The sequence below is a fragment of the Indicator indicator genome, chromosome 5 (genome assembly GCF_027791375.1).
Source record: "Indicator indicator isolate 239-I01 chromosome 5, UM_Iind_1.1, whole genome shotgun sequence".
In the NCBI taxonomy this organism is placed as follows: Eukaryota; Metazoa; Chordata; class Aves; order Piciformes; family Indicatoridae; genus Indicator; species Indicator indicator.
The window spans coordinates 25,963,035-25,982,505 of record NC_072014.1 but is presented as its reverse complement, the minus strand read 5'-3'; the positions used below and the strand labels follow the sequence as shown (position 1 = coordinate 25,982,505).

The 19,471-nt window shown below is 39.1% G+C and overlaps 1 protein-coding gene across 1 annotated transcript in view; it reads right to left on the bottom strand.

The window, feature by feature from the left end:
* Positions 1-19,463, bottom strand: part of USP37 (ubiquitin specific peptidase 37) — a 31,674-nt gene extending 12,211 nt beyond the window's left edge. The window contains exons 1-15 of the mRNA XM_054381196.1: positions 19,308-19,463; positions 15,361-15,532; positions 14,711-14,811; positions 13,244-13,425; positions 12,802-12,876; positions 12,172-12,269; positions 10,561-10,645; positions 9,556-9,717; positions 8,951-9,082; positions 6,934-7,057; positions 6,480-6,685; positions 5,359-5,476; positions 4,083-4,162; positions 2,574-2,738; positions 1,047-1,112 (exon numbers count right to left, since the gene is read on the bottom strand). Of these exons, the coding sequence (XP_054237171.1) occupies positions 1,047-1,112; positions 2,574-2,738; positions 4,083-4,162; positions 5,359-5,476; positions 6,480-6,685; positions 6,934-7,057; positions 8,951-9,082; positions 9,556-9,717; positions 10,561-10,645; positions 12,172-12,269; positions 12,802-12,876; positions 13,244-13,425; positions 14,711-14,811; positions 15,361-15,532; positions 19,308-19,463 (1,922 nt within the window). The remainder of the gene's footprint in view (positions 1-1,046; positions 1,113-2,573; positions 2,739-4,082; positions 4,163-5,358; positions 5,477-6,479; positions 6,686-6,933; positions 7,058-8,950; positions 9,083-9,555; positions 9,718-10,560; positions 10,646-12,171; positions 12,270-12,801; positions 12,877-13,243; positions 13,426-14,710; positions 14,812-15,360; positions 15,533-19,307) is intronic.
* Positions 19,464-19,471: the final 8 nt, after the last annotated feature.

Genomic DNA, 19,471 nt, shown 5'->3' with positions numbered 1-19,471 from the left:
CAAACAGCAACGCCTGACAGTGACATTTACCAACACAGCATGCAGGGTTGTCAGAGAAGGAGTTTTTACTAGGTTAACTCACACACATACCTCAAGCCTGCAATAGCAACTTGCAACATTAAAATTGATGGTGAAGCTCTTGCTGCCAAGGCCAAGGACTGTATGCTTTATTACCTAACAACCTCAGACACTCATTTGAGTTGAGTCCACAGCAACATGTAGAACTCAGCACAAACCATTCAACTTCCCAAGTTCACTAAGCTCAGCTCAACATCATTACTGGGACGTAAGTTTAAATCTACATGAGATTTCTAGTTTTTCTGTTTGGTCTTTCATCAAGATCTCTTCCAAAGTAAGAATTTAAGACATGGGAGCCCGGAGAAGCCATGATTTCTGCTTGATTAGAAGTCTGGTCTTAAAGCATTTCATGGTGCAACCCTATCCAGAGTGACATCATGTTTTTCACTGTATCAAACACTGGTCTTTCGAAATGGCCTACAAAAACAATACCCTCATCTTTGCAAATGAACTTAAGGAACTAACCACCTATTCCCAAAACACACACTGGGGCACCAGAGTCTCAGAACTGAGAAAAAGCCAGATCGCAGAATTAAAAACCATTTTGCTTCTTATATACAAAACTTTTAACTACACATGCAAGCTAGTTTAAGATATCTGGTACTGACAAGTCATCTGCACAAACTAAATCCAGTTCTCATTCTGATGCTCAGCCTCCTGTCTGAGAAAAAAAAAAAAATCATCTTTGCTTACTCACAAATCCTCAAAGGTTCTCAAAAGAAACACCAAGGTGATCATGCCAACCAGGCAATTTGTACCCTTGATATTAATTTCAGCTAGCATATAACACAAATAAAACTCAGATATTAAAAAAGACAGCAGTTGAAATAATTTACAATACTAAGAAAAGAAAGAAAAAAGAAGAAAAAAGAAATTAAAGAAAACAGAAAAAGTGGAAAGATCAAAGAAGTAGTAGTAGAACATTTTCAAATGCCTCAGGCGATGGACATTTCAGAGTTATAACTCACCTACAAGGTGTGGAAGTGCTTACAGTACAGGAATTCACCATTTGGGAGGCTTTCAATGGACGGGAACTATTAAAAAAGCAAAGTATTTATTGCAGCAGTTACAGTCTTTTAAAAAAAAAAAAGTTTACTTGTCTGCTGTGCATGCAAATCCATGACCAAAGAAACAAGTAGAATACCATTATGTACTTGCTAATTGCTTAGATTTAGAGTAATAATTCCCTCATGCTATAAATATACAACAGTTGTTCAAAATCATATATAATCTTCTAAACTTGATTCACTTCTGAGTGATGCAGCCTTAGGCACAAGCTCACAAATTAAAGGCTTTGGGCTCCCATGTCAAGACAACTCATTCCTTTATTTTTCATTCCCACCAACACTTGAATTCCTGCTCCCAAACCACAGTCTCCTGCTGCTGTCCGGATCAGCCGGTTTGCTGGCATGTCCCAGGTCTCCATTTCTCCTCCCTTACCTAGATTCTTCTAAACAAACTTTCTGATCCATTTAACCCTTTCACAGTCTCCTCAAAGCCCTTCACTATCACTGCACATCTATCCACCAGATGGCCAACAACACAGAAATCTCTTCTCATCTTCTCCCTCATATCAGGACTGTTTCACTCCATCCTAGCTACCCTTCCACTCTCTGATCAATTAGAATTGTTTCAGTAATGAAACAAAGGAACCGGAAAGCTACTTCAAACATTTTCAAGAATTTTTGCTTTGGTTATCTTAAGATGTTTGTTGTGTTTGGGATTTTGATTGTTACAGCAAACATTTGGGAAGCATCCATGTAAATCTCAAAAACCACCGAACACTCAGCAATAGGACACCTGACACACTGCTGAACATGTACACCAGATGTGTCCTAAGGACAACCACACTATGGCTACTGTGGTTACACCACTAGGCAAGGATCACAAAAGACCTAAAGGTTTCTTCTTCCTTTTTCTGTCACAGACTTCCTATGTGACAACTGGCACATTTAATCTGTGTCTCAAGACAAGCAGCTGTACAGAAATAACTGTCATTGGGAAAAGGAAAGAGTATTTTCAGCATGTGGAATGCTCAGATACTACAGTGGCACAGGAAAGACAATGAAAAATGAATGATAGCACAGGAGGTGCAAATGGAAATTAGCAGGAAAAGGTAGGATGTCACACATCACCTAAGTAAAGTGTGCTGTAAAGGGAATCTAGATTATTTTGGACTGGGAAGCAAAAATTTTAGACATTGCTAAACGAAACTCTTAAAAACGATAGAAAGTTATACTCAAGGACATTGAAAAATATTATCTTACCAAGAACTCCCTAGATAATGCCCCACCAGCTCTTCCTGCTGCTTCTATCATGCTTCCTCTTTCCATACACGTTCTCCCAATGCCATTATTACAAACTAGCAGCACACATTTGAAGCTGTGTAATCTTAACATTTCCTTGCCCAAACATCTTTTGGAGATCTGACAACTGCCTACCTTCTGGCCTATGTGCTTAACCTGGCATGGATCACTCACAAGCTGTACACTCACATGGCAGAATGGACGCTCCATCCCAGCGTCAGTGGCAGCCTAGTGCTTTCTGTACAGTGTGAGAGCAGGGTTAAGTATCTTGGAATAACCACCTGCTGCCCGACTTTATGGTTGAGAGACAATGCTACATTGAAGCTGTATCGTTTCAGATGAAGAATCAGGACCCTGAGAGAGATGAGAAAAGGACAAATGTTAAGATTAGGGCAGAAGTCAGTGAAAATATACTCAAAACTCAAGTAACTCCATTTACAAAATGCTCTCATCTGGCTCTAAACCCGGTTATTCCTTCAGGGTGGTAGGAAAATTTTGTCCACCTCTTATTGGGAAAGAGACAGGCAAGTACTCTCCTGTCCACCACAACTTTGTGCAATGTACAGAATGCAGACTCTGTTGACTCTGGAAGCTTCCTGCTTTCATCTGCATCACCCTGCTCTTCAGTCAAGCAGAAGCAAGCAGCTCTTACCAAACCCATTATTTCTACTAATCCGTGAGAGGTAGGAAAAAATCAAAATATTATCATTAGAGAAGAGATTGTTAGTATATTACTTCCAGATACTCAAGACTGTCATGGAGGGCTCACATTGCTGCCCAAAACCGAGGAGGAACTGTGCCCAGTGCAAGATGGGTAGTAGGTTTATCTGTTACACCTTCTCTTTGAAAGAGCTTTAGATCACAACAGTATAAAGAGCCTGGAAAGGCCTCCTTACACTGAATTTTCCACCTGCTGCACAGTGTCCTATTTGGATCATGCAGCTGTATTGACACTGCTTTTGTGCTAATACTCAAAAGCTCTGACAAGGGTTTTGCAGCATCACATAAACACACTCTTTAAGCAAAACTCAAGCTAACTACCACAGGTACTGGGTTCAGTATGAGTTTATTTAGGACAAGGAAACAGGCCAGACAATAATCTAAAACACTTTTAGCTTTACGACCCATGAGAAAATGATGACTACCTCTTAAGCACTTGCACTCTAGATAATGAACTAAACCCAACCAACAGGTCAGAAGCTATTGAGTGTGCCATTAGCCCTCAAAAGCATCTGCCTTCTTCCTCAAAGTGCCATACTTACTGAAAAAGAAGAGAGTCATCAGCATGGGAAGAATTAATTGACCAAAGCAATACACCTCTCTATACACCTTCTGGCATTAATGCTTCCAACTCAGTCCTGCTTATCATGGCAGCTGAGAACAAAATATTAAACTTCCAGGATTTATTTACTGTTTCTGCTTTCCTTGCATCCCAGAAACCATGAGAAAAGTGGATGTGGAAAACTCAGCCCTCTTTGCATAGTGATAGGGAGGAAGAAGGAAGCGTTGCAGTGGGTGTCCAAGAGAGGTTCTTTAGAGGTGAACTGAAGAACAGCATGAAGACTTGTCTGCACACATATATTTTTCACATGCTGACCACCATATGTGCTGTCCAGCTCATTCTCCCAAGTTTACTCTGTGGGACTTTTGCTTGTGGGGTTGTTTCCAAGAAAGAGAAGTACAGACATCAGCATTTACCTGGGAAGCCTGTTGAACTTGTGCGTGACAACAGCAGACTTTCCATTGCACTTCTCACAGGAATATTCAATCTCCTCTGCCTGTTCAAGAGAACAGAAACATGACTAGTGAAATAAAAGACACATCAAACATCTCAGCAGAAAGCACACTGCTTTTGGCCGTCATAGAAGCTCTTCAATACAGCAGTTACATTACCACAATCATAAATGCCTTCAAGATGACCTAACAAGAGGGCATTTGCTAATAGGACAGCTTACAATTTGACAACATATCCACTAATACAAGTAGAATTTTTATTGCAAGTCTACTGCAGACCAGTGAACTGAGACAAATTAGCTTCCAGAGAAAGGGGACAATCTTGCAAGTTTCCAGTTTTCTACCACATACACAGGTTTATTTTTTTCTTCTAATAACTTCTGGTGAAGAATAGTTTTCCAGGAAGCTTTCTCTCCTGTTTTCAAAACCTCAGCTTTCTTCCTGAAGACTTATCCTCATCTAAACTTGTCAAAGATGTGTTACATCAGAATAGAGCTTTCAACAAATAGCAAAAGGGGAAGCGTCACTATACTGAAATTACATGACTTAGATCAAACATTTCTACAGCTCTTTTCTTTAAGTGAGGCCAAATGACATAACTACAATTTAAGACTTTTTAAAAATCTTAAGATCTCCAGCTTTCAGAAGAATAAGCACATCAATTATCCTGCTGAAAACACTATCTGTAAATGGAGAAAAACCACAGGCCTGTCTCAAGATATAACAAAATACAACACTAATTTCACAGACCAAAGGACCAAAGGCTCATTTTTAGCTTTCAGAAACCTCACCTTGAAGCTCTACTTACAAGATGAGCATTCACATATTATAAATTATTACATCTGCATGACCTTCTTCCCCCTGCTAATTTTGGCTAGTACATAAGCTGTTGAAGCACCACAGCCAAGGAGAGGAAGCTGCAATTCCTGAGTGATTATCTCAATCTGACAGCATCCCTTCTCTCCTTTACATTTATGCCTCAACTCTTCCACCATAAAATGGGGAAGTTTACCTGTGCCACAGCAGTGTTGCAAGGATTGGTTAACTTATGCACTGCATTTTACAATAAAAAACTCCTGTATATGGTTAATGTACAAAAAGGTGCCAAGTTAATTACTTCATATACCTGCAGTCACTGTCATACAAACTAATAATCAGCTATACAATTGAAATTTCCATATGCTATGTAACCCACACACAGCCCACCGTGGATAAATAAAACAAACTGAAGACCAGGTACCCGGAAAAAGAGGTCAAGGGAATCCTGGATGGATCGGGAAGGAAGCAATTTCTTTCTTCGAGGAAGGTCAATGGAGAGGTCGTTAAACTGTTCTCGTTTAGTGACTGTTTCACCACACCTAAAGAAGAAACATGCAAGTCTGATGAAAAACATACTTTAATGACAAGTGACATGTTTTAAGCTACTTTCCAGTAAACATACGACTCCTGATCAACCTATTTTTACTCATCAAAACGAAACTGTTTGATGCTTATGACAAAGCTGCATTTTGGGATTTCACTTTGATGCTTTAGAAGTTAAAAGAAACCTTGTCTAAGGGTGAGAACAAAAAACCACGGACTGCTTTGGAAAAGCAAGTGATCAGGTATACAGGAAATCAAAGCAGCTGTTAGGCAGCTGAACAGGTCTCCTTCATTCAGCATTCTTAGGAGAAAAGTGAGCCCAGCCCAGAAGGGGAAGCCAAGAAATACTTTCAAACTTAGAAACAAAATAGTAGTCTAGCTAAACACCCCAAAAATCTCAATTTCCACCTGAATTTTTCAGAAAGGGGAAGACCCTACAGTCATTTGTCTTCAATAATCATTACCTGCATGTAATTTACTTCTAATTATTTTAGGGAAACAATGCAGAACATATAAAGTAATATTCCCAAATACTTGTGCTTATGAAAGCACTCTGTGGAATGCAAGTATCTTGTATAAGAATCTGTTGCACAGGTCACACACAGTGAATGCCCAGACATACTGGTGTACACCTTTTTCTGCAATAACTAGAGACAGAAGAAAATACCATTCCCTGGAAGCACTTAGAAAAAAAACAAATTAAAAAAATCTGGCCTCCCATTTTTTGTGTTTAAGAGGGAAAAAACCCAAAGCATAGAGGCCTTCCACTGGATATGTAACAAAGAACTAGATGGTATGAGACTGTTCAAAGAATGCCTTTAGCCACAGTGTGGTGCAAGGTTTACAGGATTTCTAGACCATATTTTCTAAACACAGCTTTGGAAACAACATATTCCTTAGTTTAAGTTCTAGCTCTAGCCTGTAGATGAAGTCACATAAGATGGAAACATTTTCTAATCTTTTAAGTAAAGTATGAGAAAAGCTCCCAAATATGCTTACATTTTGCAAATGATAGAATGCTGAACCTCAAACTCCAAGTTACTTATAACTGGACATGTATAAACTTTGGTGGCTGAGAGGTCATCAGAAGCCCGTCCAGGTGAGTTATCCTCATTAGGGACTGGCTCACTCTTCCAAGTTTTGTTTAACTTCTCCATGTCTTCCTTCAGCTGATCCAGACACTGGCTTAGGAACTCATGTGCATCCTAGAAACAGGGTACAAAGTGATTCATGTACAACTTCATTATCTTTCTCTCAAACACACACAGAGGGAAAATTATCTTTTAATTCACTATATTCAGCAATATTAAGGTAGCTCTGCTCTGACAAACAGCAAGCAATCATTGTCCTTCAATCCAAAAATCTCAAGTCACTGTCAAAGTTACAGGAGTTCAATGTAGTCCGAACACTGAACAAATTACACACAATTATTTCTAGGCAATATGGTACTTACGTTCTGCATGTACCCAGAAAATCTCTCTGCAGTGGCTGAAATGGCACTTTTCACCTTCTTGAGCAGCTCTTTCTTAACCTCAGGGCTGCAGACATCCTTTTTAGCAAGCAGATGGGCAAAACGTCTGCAGAAGTCAATGCAATGAAAGACTGATTGGCTTTCCAGGACTTTAGAGAATCAAAATAAAGCTCATGATACCTCATTTTAAGAGTTTCTAAAAGCTTTTCTGCTCTGCTAAGTGGCTTAGTGGTTGTCTATGAAAATATTTCATATATCATTAACCTTTTCCATTTCAGTATTTTGAAAGCTCATTTGAAGCCATCACTAGAACAGGATCAAAATGAACAAAAAAATTCCAGTCTTTTAAGGTAACATGAAGACCCTTACAAAGTTCTACAAAACTTGTATTTGCTGTGTATTTTACAAGAAGAAAAAATAAACACCCTATCATCATGCCTTTTGAAAACATCTGTGCTGATAAGAGGTATGAAATCACATGGCATCAAAATAAGCAACACAGAATCATTACATACAGCTTGCATGGTCAGACTGGTTTCTATCTTTCAAGTTTCTACTCTGTTTCAAGTCTTCTTCTTTTGACAGTAAACCATTACAACAGAGCAGGAAAAAAAAGCTGTAAGAAAAGGAGGCAGGAAGGGTTCCTTGGTTCAAGCCACATAGAGTGTTACTGGTAACTTGTTAAAAAAAAAAACACAAACCTGCTGAAATTATTTTTACCTGCCCTTTTCAGTGTGATTTAGTTATCTTCCACAACTGCTTTACAGTTCCACAGGAAATATACACCCAATATATTCCAAGCACAACAGTTTTGGTCATAGTACATACATGGGAAGACATCATGTCCCATGATACACCAAAAAGAAAAACAGAAAAGACCTGTGCAATCCCCTCTCACTCCAAACCAGCAACTAATACTCAGTTAGCCAAAGAATCTGATCAGTTTATGGCAGCTCAACAAGTTTCTGTATTCTGCTGAGTTACAGTAAGTGTATGCTCTCCTTACCAACTGCAACTGCTCAGTGAGGCATGCTAGGCAACACACGTTTTTTCACCACAAAGCAATTGAGAGGCAACTGCTTTTCTACCAGAAAAAAAAAAAATCATCGTATTAGATCAAGTGCCCATACCCAAACCAGTAGAAGCCAAAGTAGATGTTACTGAGCATGAGCTCTTGACTTGTACTTGGGCACAGATCACACACTGCCCTCCATCAGAGGTGCTACGGAACAAGCTCTTCCCACAGAGCTAACTGCAGGGCACAAGCTTCAGAATTATTTCTACAAAAATTAGGGAAAGCACATTTCAAGAGGCACATGGAATAACCTCTGATCCCAAGCAGCTTAGGAAGAGTTCAAGAAAATGAAGCAAAAGAAATGACCCCAAAAGATATAAAAGCTATTAAATGTAAAGGGAAATGGTTCTGATAATCCTGAGTCTTGCACAAGGCACACAGGAGCACATATAATAAAAATCCCAAACGGCAGAGAACGTGGCACAGAAAGCAAACACCAGTTTGCCATACAAGGGCAAATGACTGGCACATGAATTAAAAATTTCCAAGAGAACAGAAAGTTTTATGTATTACAGAAATCTTTGGAGTTTCCTGACATGAGGTTTGACTGAACTGAGAGTTCACTATCCATAGCTACTAGACAAAGGTTACTTTCCAAAAACATATAGGCCTTCAGCTGGTAATGTTTTAAAAGGAAGTTATCCTACATCTATTTATTTTGCAATTTTTTTCCATTTTCTTCTCAAGTATTCACTCTACCACTAGAGACATTGTAGAAGACATAAAAAGACTGCCTGTAACTCAGCATTGCAATCTTTAAGAGCCTACTTCCTATTTCAAAAGTAAAACTCCAAAATACAGAGAGATCAAGGATTTATTTTATTATCTGTGCATATAAATTACCCTCTATGGAGGTGCTTCAGGTACGAAACAAGTTTTTCAGTAATGAAAGAGAAAATATCCTTCCCAGAAAGTGCATTTTACCTGATCAGTGCATTGAGTGGAATTTTTTTCCATGGGATACCCTGCTTGAGCAAATCATTAGCAAAAGACTGAATTGAAAACAAGGACTGTAGAATGGCATTCATGTAGCAGGTGTTTCCCAAGTTTGAAAATCTAAAAATAAAAAAAAAAAAAAATTTAATTGGGTGTGTGTATCAATGCATAAACTTGCCAGTGTTAAGCATGGCACTGCTAACATGTAGGACACTCACCCCAGCTGCTCCCCAGAGCTTCTTGCTGCAGCTGCACTCCTGCCCTTCAGACTAACTAGAAAACTCATGGGAGGTGGCATTTATCAGGAAAGCACCCATGGGTTTCTACAATCAACATTTAATCAAATGTGTGTATATACACAAGACAGAGAAATCATGAAAGCGTACAGAAGCAGCAGGAACTACCTGCAATTATTACATCTCTAAATTTGCACGAAGTGATTTTAAGAATATTTTCCAAACCAGGAAAAAGTATTCCCTGTCTCAGTGTGGATCAATTTCAGGACTAACCTTTACTCATTAAACAATTATAACAAGAATGAGCATGTTCTGATGAACAAAGTGTGCATGCTAGATAAAGAAAATCATATTTACCCTTGTAACTGCTGTTGAGGATGGGTGGAAAGGGGCACTCGGGGTTTGTTCCATCCCGTGTAATCTTGATTAGATCTCATTTTTTTAACAGAAAGAGGGGCAGGTTGAGAAAGAAATCCCAGGCTTCTTTTGGCTGAAGGGGTCTGGTTGGATACACTAGACCTAAAACCAAAAAAGGGTAAGAGTCGCAAGATTTCAAGGCCCTTCCTTAAATATCTATAGTCTATGACACAGGAATTGTATCACTATATAAGACAAGGACCAGTAAAGCCCAACAAGTTAACTGCCATGTATGCTAATGCAAAAGAGGTGTCAGAGCAAGAACTTCTTTCCAGAGCACAGGTATGCATGCAGTGTAACCAAGTCTTTTCTCTAAGATATTTAACAGATCCCCACACTGTATGATGAGAGGAAGAACAATTGTGTAGTATGAGACCACCAAACCTAAGATAGGCTTAACATTCCCATTTGGGCCAGAGTCTTCACTTTCAAATTCTTCTTGTAACCCAATCATGCTGGACTGCTGTCCCTCATTTGGAAAGCATGGATAATGCTTCTTTTCTTTCTTGAGCTGGTATCTCACCTATCTAGCACAGAGACTGACACTACAACTGCATAGCATCTAACACAGAATCCCAGCCTCAGCAGGATTCAGTATTACTAAAATCCTGCTATTAAAATATAGTGTCTCATGCTAAAATGGAGAGTTTCATGCCAGAGTTAGATACCATCTGGATCAGTTGCTCCTATGACTGTAAGAGACTTGAGTGATTTTAGAAAGTCTGTTGCAAGTAGTAACTGGAGTTTGTAACTAGATGTAACTAGAACAATTGTAGCTGCATTCAACACCTAGATTGTACTCCTGTGGGAAAACAAAGTGAAAACATACATATAGAAATTTTAGGCATACAAACTACAGACCACAGGATAAACACACAGGAAACTGAAGATTCTAATTCCTGGGAAAGAACTGTCATTTACAGTTCATGGTAGTGAATCAGATACCTGTCCAGGGTGGAACTGCCAGTGGAGTATTCTTTTGATGAAGATCGGCTACCATAAAAGGATGATGACTGCAGTGGTAAAATACCTTGAAAAACAGAAAGGCAGGTCATTTTGGTCCAGTTGACTCAGCTATTAATATAATAACTCATTCAAAAGTATGTAGCCAAAACCAAAGTTTTTTAAAAAAAATCCTCGAATATTGCTTTCCAGAATCAGTTGGGAAAGTCCTAAGATGCACACTTAGAACCACTAATGTGAACATTAATCATATGTAAGTAAAGACATGCTGGAGCTTTAATGAATTTAATACCACAATCTCCATCAAATTCAAACTGCAGTATAGAAACATGACAAAGTCACTGAATGGTCTTAAATATTTGAAAGATAATAAATAACCACTTCTTGTTCAAATACACAACATACATGTAACAGAACATACTAGTGATTTCCAGTACAGTGCTCTGAAAACACGAAGTAAATAAGCAGAGGTGAAAAGTTTCTTTTACCACTCCAAATCCACAGTAAATTACTATAAGCTTGGGACAAAATATGCTTGTTTTGTTCTGGTATCATTGATCAGATCCTCAGACTCTAATGCCTCAGATGGTGCCACATTAAAAAAAAAAGTGCTCTCAAGAGTAAAAAAAAAAACACCTATTATATGATGGATTGCAGTGTAATTCCTTATGGATAATGAATAAACATTTGCTTCTATCCCAGCTTGGAGTGGTTTGAAAACTTTGAAAAATGTAGGTATATGAAGAAAGTTTGCAATACTGTTACCTGAACTTACAGGTAATATGCTCACAGATTCTGATTTTTACTCTAAAGAGGAAACCAGATTTTCATTCAGAGATAAACATTCACCTTACTGGCTCCTCCAGCAACCAATTTGTGCCATCAGAGCTGCACTTTAAAAAAAAAAAAATCATGCATTCAGTAACATTCCCCTTAAAAATGAGGCCTTGAATGCATTTCCCTTTATGGGGAAAGAGGCTTAGTATTTATTAGAAAAACTGAACAATAGTGCTGCTTTCTAGCTTATGTACATACTGTCAACATTTTTGTCTAGAAAACCTTGTCACACCCAGTATCTAACAGAACTTTGGTACATATAGAACAAAAGTCTTTGCCCCAAAGAGCTCCCCCTCTAAGTTCTGGGGAACAGATAGGGAGGTAAGAGCAAACAGTACACGTTTTCAGAACAAAAATCCATCTACAATTCACATGAGCATTAATAACAAAGGAGAGCTTTAAAAATAACAAGAAAGTAAGCAAAAAGGAAATCCTTAAGCATTTGCAGGAATCCCCTCCCAAGGGGAAGGGCAGCTTGGAGCAAAGTTGAAATCTGCCTGTTGAATTTCCCAACAAGCCTGCATACAGGCTGGCATCAGCACCCAAGTATAAAGGTCAGGGTCGACATGACAGACTTTGAAAAGAAGGCAAGTTTGCATCTCATATATGGCTGTGTAGAAAGCAAGAAAGTTAGTGGCACAGGGAAAGCAGATTAAGAAAAACACCTCTGCAGCAGCTTTCTAAACTTATACAAAAAGGGTAAAATTGTACTGGTCAAAGTCAGGTATCACTTGGCTTTACTTTTATTTTTTTTACCTGATGTTCTGTTTTCCTCTGCCTGCTTCAGATTCAACTGTTTCTCTCTGCTACTGTTCAAGTACTTCCATGATGGATCACTCAAGGCTTTATTATTCCTACAGATACACAAGAGTTGATGTCAGTGCAGTATAGAAGATACAGGATATCCCTGCTTGATACTTACAACTTGTTTTAAAGTATTCATTTTCCTATTACCTTTAATACTTGCCTATGGAACAGTTAAAACTCCACTGGCAGTGAAGTTCAACCAATTCATTTAAAACAAGCCTTCTTACTTACAATTAAATGTGATTTCAAACAAGGAGCTTATTCTTCAAACAGCAATTTCCCTTTCAGAGCAAGTTCAATAACTAAGGTACCTACTGCTGGATAGGTAGAGCACATACACTAATCCTGACAGATCTAAGAAAGGTGACAAAATTTGCATGTGCTAGTTCCTGCAAAGCAGCTGCTAGAGGTCGTATTTCCTTTGTTAAACTTGGATGCAAACCCCATTGCAGGCACCCAGTGTAGTATGTTCAAAAGCTGACTAGTGGCTGGCCTGCACCATGTTGCTGAGATGGGACACATCAAATTTACCTTCACAGATGAACAAAGAGTTTAAAACCAGAAATGACAGTTACTTACGTTGAAGAATCATTCTCTTTGGGATAATCTTCACTCATTTCTGAACCAGGTGGTTGTGCTCTTTTCCTCTTTTCACTGATGACAGATAATTTTTGAAGCAGTCATTTATTTCAGAAAGGCTAGTAAATGATCCTATTACAACTGAACAGAACCTCTCAATGATTTTGGTGCATTTTGCACCTAGCTTCCACAAATCTCCACTTTCATAACATACCATACAGAGAAGAATTTGGTCTGTCCAACTCTTAATTATAATTGTTCACAAAGCTCTAGTGCCAGTACCAGACAGAGGCTAGAAAAGCACATATCCTGTTAAAAGTGACAGCAAAACCAGAGGAAGGAACACATGCACTTTCCCACTTCCAGGTGTACTGAGTTCCACCTGCAGCTCTATAAAGAACTAAATGTCAGTGATACCATAAGAAGAGAATAATGGTCCTACCGATTCTCCAACAAGCCTGTCCTGTGAGGGACTGATGAGACAGGAGATGCTGAAACATTCACCCTAGTGCTGGGTGTTCCAGTTCCAGCAGAATTCTTCACAGATGCTCTCACTGGGGTAGTCAGCACTTTGCGAAACAGATTTTCCTCCTTACTTTCCATGGTCACTCTTTTGGGAGGAGTCTGCAAAGCCCAGGTGGAGGGAGCCAAGGAGACAAGAGAAACAGTGACAAATATGACCATCTTTAGTCTTATCTAGCACTTACACCACCTGCTTTTGCTGCTACAGTATAGCACACAACAGCAAAAAAAAAAAAAAAAAAAAGCCACACCACCACCACAAAAAAACAAAACAAAACAAACCAAACATGCTACTCGTCGTAAAGGAGTTTAACACCAATTAGACAGGGGTAAAACTTTGATTGTATATATATGTCTTAAACATGAAATTACAGCAGTAGCCCATTTCCCTTCTCATTTTCAAATGCTAAGCCAGTTGAACTTCAGTTTTTAAAATCTCCTTTACGTGCTGTAACGTTAAAAAAAAAAAAACCCAAGGCACAATTCCTAACTATACTCACATCAGTCCTGGGTGGTATTAAAAGAAACCTTGTGCAGTATTAAATCCTACACAACCAGAATGGTACCTTGACAGCCTTGGGCCAAGCAAGTGCCATATGTAGTGAAATGGAAAGAGCTAACAGTTGGGCAACTAAGGAACGTCGATCAATTTTGGATTTGAAAATTAAACATGTCTAATCTTACCATGGTACACACAGCCTTAAGAGTTTTTACTGAGAGACTGCCTTTAGGTAACATGTAAAATTTGGTTTGGAACAATATCAAAAATATTCTCCCTCAGGACAGTAGTACAAGTATATTCACAGAGATAAAGTAAATTAAACCTGGCACATGCACCATGAAATTTGTGCTGTGCAGGAAGAAAAGGAAGAATAAAAATATTTCCAAGAAACCCCCACTTTCAGGGAAGTCTGCTAAATTTACACAAAAAAAAAAAAAAACTGAGCAGAATGCAAAAAATTCAGTTACTGTATTCTCATACAAAACTGGGTCAGCAGCTTTTCAATATATACATTTAGCTGAAGCCTGCTAAACTCAGAGACTTATGCTGACTACAACATGTTCAGCTGCTACATAAGGTGCTCAGCACAAAGAGATATCCAGAACAATGTGAGAAGTGTCTTGTGTACTTTCCCTTTACCTATGCTGCTTCTCTGCCTCACTGAAAACTCAGCATGAAGAACATACTCTGTCTTCCACAGCCAGACACTGACCTATTGTATACACCTATTCTAAACCCTCTAGATTCCAAATATTTTGGATGCAAAGTAAGCATTTGTGTTATTATCAGTGCTAATATCAGTGCTATTACAACGTGCAATAAGAGAACGAGAGGAGGAAATGAATGAAATTAAAGGGAAGGAAAAACTGGAACAACTAAACAAACCTGGTTCTCTATATAAGAGAATTGCCTATTAGCTTCCTTCTGTGTGGTCCTGCTGCCCAGCACACCGCCAAAGCTGCCAGATCCCTGAGAGGGTTTCCCAGCTGACAGGAAAAGTAACACAACATTTGATTTGATTGTCATTTAACTGACTGGCATTCTTATTTGTAAGACATTTTTTAGTTGATTTTGGAAGTGACACACTAGGTCCATTGTCAACAGACAGTACAATAATCTGAGTCCAGACATAACCATACTTATAGCTATCCCCTCTATTGGTCATTTACTAGGTTGGCAGTAAAGTTCCTAGCCTTTAAAAGAAAGGTAAAACAAAAAAAGGAAAGGGATTATGCATGTGTGATAGACAGGAGTCTTTCAATTACTAATTCAGTACAAATATGTACAACACAATTCCTACATACTTAAACTCTTATTGTTCAGCATGACAAAGGTACATGATTAGAAAGGTGTGTAACTAAAACTGAGGTTTGGGGACAGAAATAAGCACTTGTACAATTGCAAAGGAAGTCAGTAACACGAGGAGAACAAAATGGCTTAAAAATGAAAAAACAAAAACCAACCTACAACCAACAACCATAGCACTGATCCCTCTCCAAACTGTTATTACCATGATTTACAACAACTGCACTTACCAGGATGAACCTTGTCTTGATGGACTGCATCCAAATACATCCGCATTTCGTTGGCATCTTTAAATGGTACCTTATCAATCGTCAGGAAGCTGGTATCCTTTAATGTTAGCATCAGGCAGCACAGTTTTCTACCATTTGGTCGTAAGGTCACAGTTTTAATGTTATGGCTTAGCTGAAAACAAGAAAGTGACTATAAACTTAAAACCATTTTAACTATTTTAGCCTCTTAAAAATTCAAACAAACCACTCGGAGCGGGTAAGAGGCACTCACACCAACATACTCCTTATTCCGTTTCAAGCCAACATTAAGTCTCACAGAATTAATGCACTTGGTGATCTCACAAGCTGACAGAACCAAAAGGACAGTAACATTATAGCTCAACAGTGCCTGTATTTCTGGACAAGCTCTCTGAAACTTGCTTTGTTATTGAGTGTGTCGTTTTTAAATTTCAAGGAATAAGAGCTTCACACAGTCCCATTCAGCTGCCTGAAACTTCCATATCAAGTTGGAAATGCAGTTTAAGATGGGGAAAGTTTTAAATGCTAATTACAAACTTCTACTTACTTTATGATTTGCTCTCAGTAAAGACAGATTTGACATAGCTTAAAAAAAAAAATCTGCTGAGGGAAATAAGTCAGTAAGAAACATAGTTGGTCTATATACAACGTTACCACAATTAAGTGGTGTCAAAACTTTCAGGGTTACAGTCAAGCACAAGAACAATTTTAACAAGAACCTGTGCTCCCTAGTAATGCCACTGCTATTTTATTATGGCATTAGTTAAATGTTACCTCATATTACATTTCTTTTAAGAGATGCCTCTTCAGTAAAGGCTGTACTACCCACACAGGCTAAAGGCAACTCCTAAAGCAGAGGAAGCAAAAGAATACCTCACATCTGTGGATTGCATGGAGGTTTGACAGCGGAAACCTAACCATACTCTCATTTTCAATTCCCTTGTCCTTTTTGCTCAGTTCTTCATTTTGCTGCTGCTTTGCTTGCCTTGCCTAAGACCAGAAGCTAGCTAGACAATGATCTCCACACATACAGGTATACCCATTGCTTCACACAGGATTGGACACCGCAGCTGTGGTCATTAGACACTACACGAATCAGAGTCCAATACTGCAAATCAGACCAGAGTCTCCTAATTTGGCCTGACATCCCTACTGCCACACTACCCATCTAAAGTAACAATGATGAATTAGTGGACATGAACACTAATAACGCCAAAGTTTCACTATATGTTGCCCTAAAACCTGACTTGTCTGCTTCAAATTCTACACAAGTTCAAAAAGAAATTATTTCTGATTTTTGTTTAGATTTGGTCAGGTATCACAGTATATCAGAGGTTGGAAGGGACCTCAAGAGATCATCCTGCCAAAGCGGGATCAGTTGGAGTAATCCGCACAGGAACGCATCCAGGTGGGTTTTGAAAGTCTCCAGAGAAGGAGACTTCACACCCTGCCTGGGGAGCCTGTTCCAGTGCTCTGTCACCCTCACTGTAAAGAAGTTTCTCCTCACGTTGAGGTGAAATCTTCTATGTTCTAGTTGGAACATATATATAGGTATATAAGACTGAGACAATAAAAGGTGCTCCATTTCAGTAAGTGAGATTTCTTTTTTCCCCCACACAGATCTCCAGCTTTTGGGAAGCCAATCTAAACACATCAGCTGTTTATAAGAGAGGCTAGGAAACCACCTGAATCAGAAACTAAGGGTTTCATTTGCTGGCAAAATTGCCCTTCAGAAATGCTTCCCTTCTCAATTCTTTTGTTGTTGTTTATTGGTTTGGGGGGTTTTGTTTGTTTCTGTGGGGCAGTTGTAGGTTAAAAAAACCCCAAAACTTAAAGGTCTTCAAAGATTAAAAAAAAAAAAAAAAATCAAAAAGGGAGCTCCAAATTTTTCATCTTCTTAAAACATTGAGCCTAGTGGAAAGGGATCACAGTTACTTCACCATCTCAGTGCAAAACTACCTATTTCAACTCAAAATGCTATCAAGAGAGGGCTCCACCCATACTCCCCATGCACCTGTTACAACCCAATCAGCACTGCAAAGTCACAGGAGGTGGGAGTAAATGAAGTTTTTGTCTTAATAGGTATCTGGAATCTAGGACAACTTAGTGAAAGTTCTGAAACATCAGTAAAACATCATCTGACATAAGAAATCTGACGACACACCAGTCACCATAAAAACAAGTAAAAGCCTGGATTCATCCAAGTGTTCTGTCACAGAATGATGGAAAAATCATGCACAGTTCTCTCAGAGTACCTTGTCAAAAGAACTGGAATGCTGCTTCTAAGGCAAAATTATCAGGAATTTATGCCTGAAATGTCAGCAAGTGTCACGGTAACAGTCTGGGGCTGGCTCACACAAACTACACTTGAGCACAAGCCTGGAGCGCAAAGGACAGGCAGCTCTCCCAGACTGTTGTTTTCACCCACCAGCATTTTTCTGCTGATGTCTGGGTTGCATCAAGGCGAACAGGACCAGAAATCAGATCTCACTGAAAAACTACCACCAAACAAAAACAAGTATTCTAAGATGTGGCATTTTCTTCTCCTTTGGTGGGGTCCTTTGATGTGGCCTGGTGCCACATCTCCACTTCCACCAATCTTGCATTCAGTCTCTTCCCCAAATTAAATCATGTTTAAACCCTCCACTGAGCTCACAGACAGATCTCACAAGTGCCTGAGCCAGCAGATGCAAAAGGCTGATAGCAAAACCTGCCCCTTTAGGCCATGGTTAGCTGTTCTATACACTCATACTTCCCATGAAATCACCTTTCACGTCACTGTCACACCACGTTAGCCCTCATCCAGGCAGAAAGGAGAGGGTGAGAACAAGCACCTGGGGAAGGTAGGAGGGGAAGAAAAGACTACTCTTCTCCAAAGCAACATGATCTAATGCTGGTTTAAATCAAACAGACAGTCATAGCATGCCGCATGAGAAGGCAGATGATGCTTTTCAAGTCTGCAGTGACAGAGGTAGAAAATTATCCACAGAGAGTATTTTTCTCATGCTTGAATTCCAAGGCGACACAGCCTGCTAGCTTGTTTGTTGAGACTTTTCAGCACGCTAAGGCAGCTAAACCTCATCTTTCAAAAATAAAGTGGAGTTTCTCACCGAGTCCACACGCAAAAATAAACGGCTCAGAGAAAGATCTGGTGAATGCTATAGATGAAAAACATCTGTGGCAGAAGCCAGCTTTTAAATCAGTTTAGCCTGTTACAAACACACTGAATAAGACAGCATTGGTTTTTCTCACAACTTCTCTTACATCCTCTACATATTTTAAAATCAGATAGGAATTTCTTACAGAAATATACCCCTTCACGTTCTTCTGATTTGAGGCATTTTGTACAAGACAATAAGAAGGCTGAGATGAAAAGGACTATAGAATAGGAAAAAAAAAAGGCAGTTTAGGCTGAACAATTCAAGAAACTTTTTTAACAGTAATTTGTATCTGCTTCCCAGAGAGGCAGCCAGACTGCCCGGCGCATTTAAAACCTAAAGCTGTAACAATTGTTCAGTAGAGTCCTTTATAAACAAGCAAAAGCCTACAAGTGTTTTAACATCATTAGTCTTCAGCTAGGAAAACTGCTAGAAGCAAGAGCTCAGGATCTTCTCTTCTAGAGAAGGTCACACATTCCAAAAATGTGAACACGTGAGCTATGACGCTATATACTCTGCTAACTTTTCTTTGCTTTTTGGTTCTTCCCATTCAGTGGTATCTTGATGCCGACCTTAGCAGATCCTTTAACAATACATGTGAATAATTTACAGGAGAGCCTATACAAAGGGATCAGTGTTCAGGAAACAAGGAACAAGAAACAGTGACAGAGGGAAGTTTGTGTGACACTTAATAGCCTTGAAGAGGACAGCTGTTCACAAAGGCACACAATCCATGCACTGCTCAAACAAAAGCCTTAATATTTGGTGTACCTGAAATGTCTTTGGAATTCCTCCAACATTGTAGTGAACCACTAGACTCACTTTGTTGTCCTTCTCCACAATCTCAAAGCTCCCTTCTTTCCACTTTGTAATCCCAGTCTGCATACTGCGCATCCGGACAGGTCCATGCACCTTTAGCGGGGCCATATTTTCTC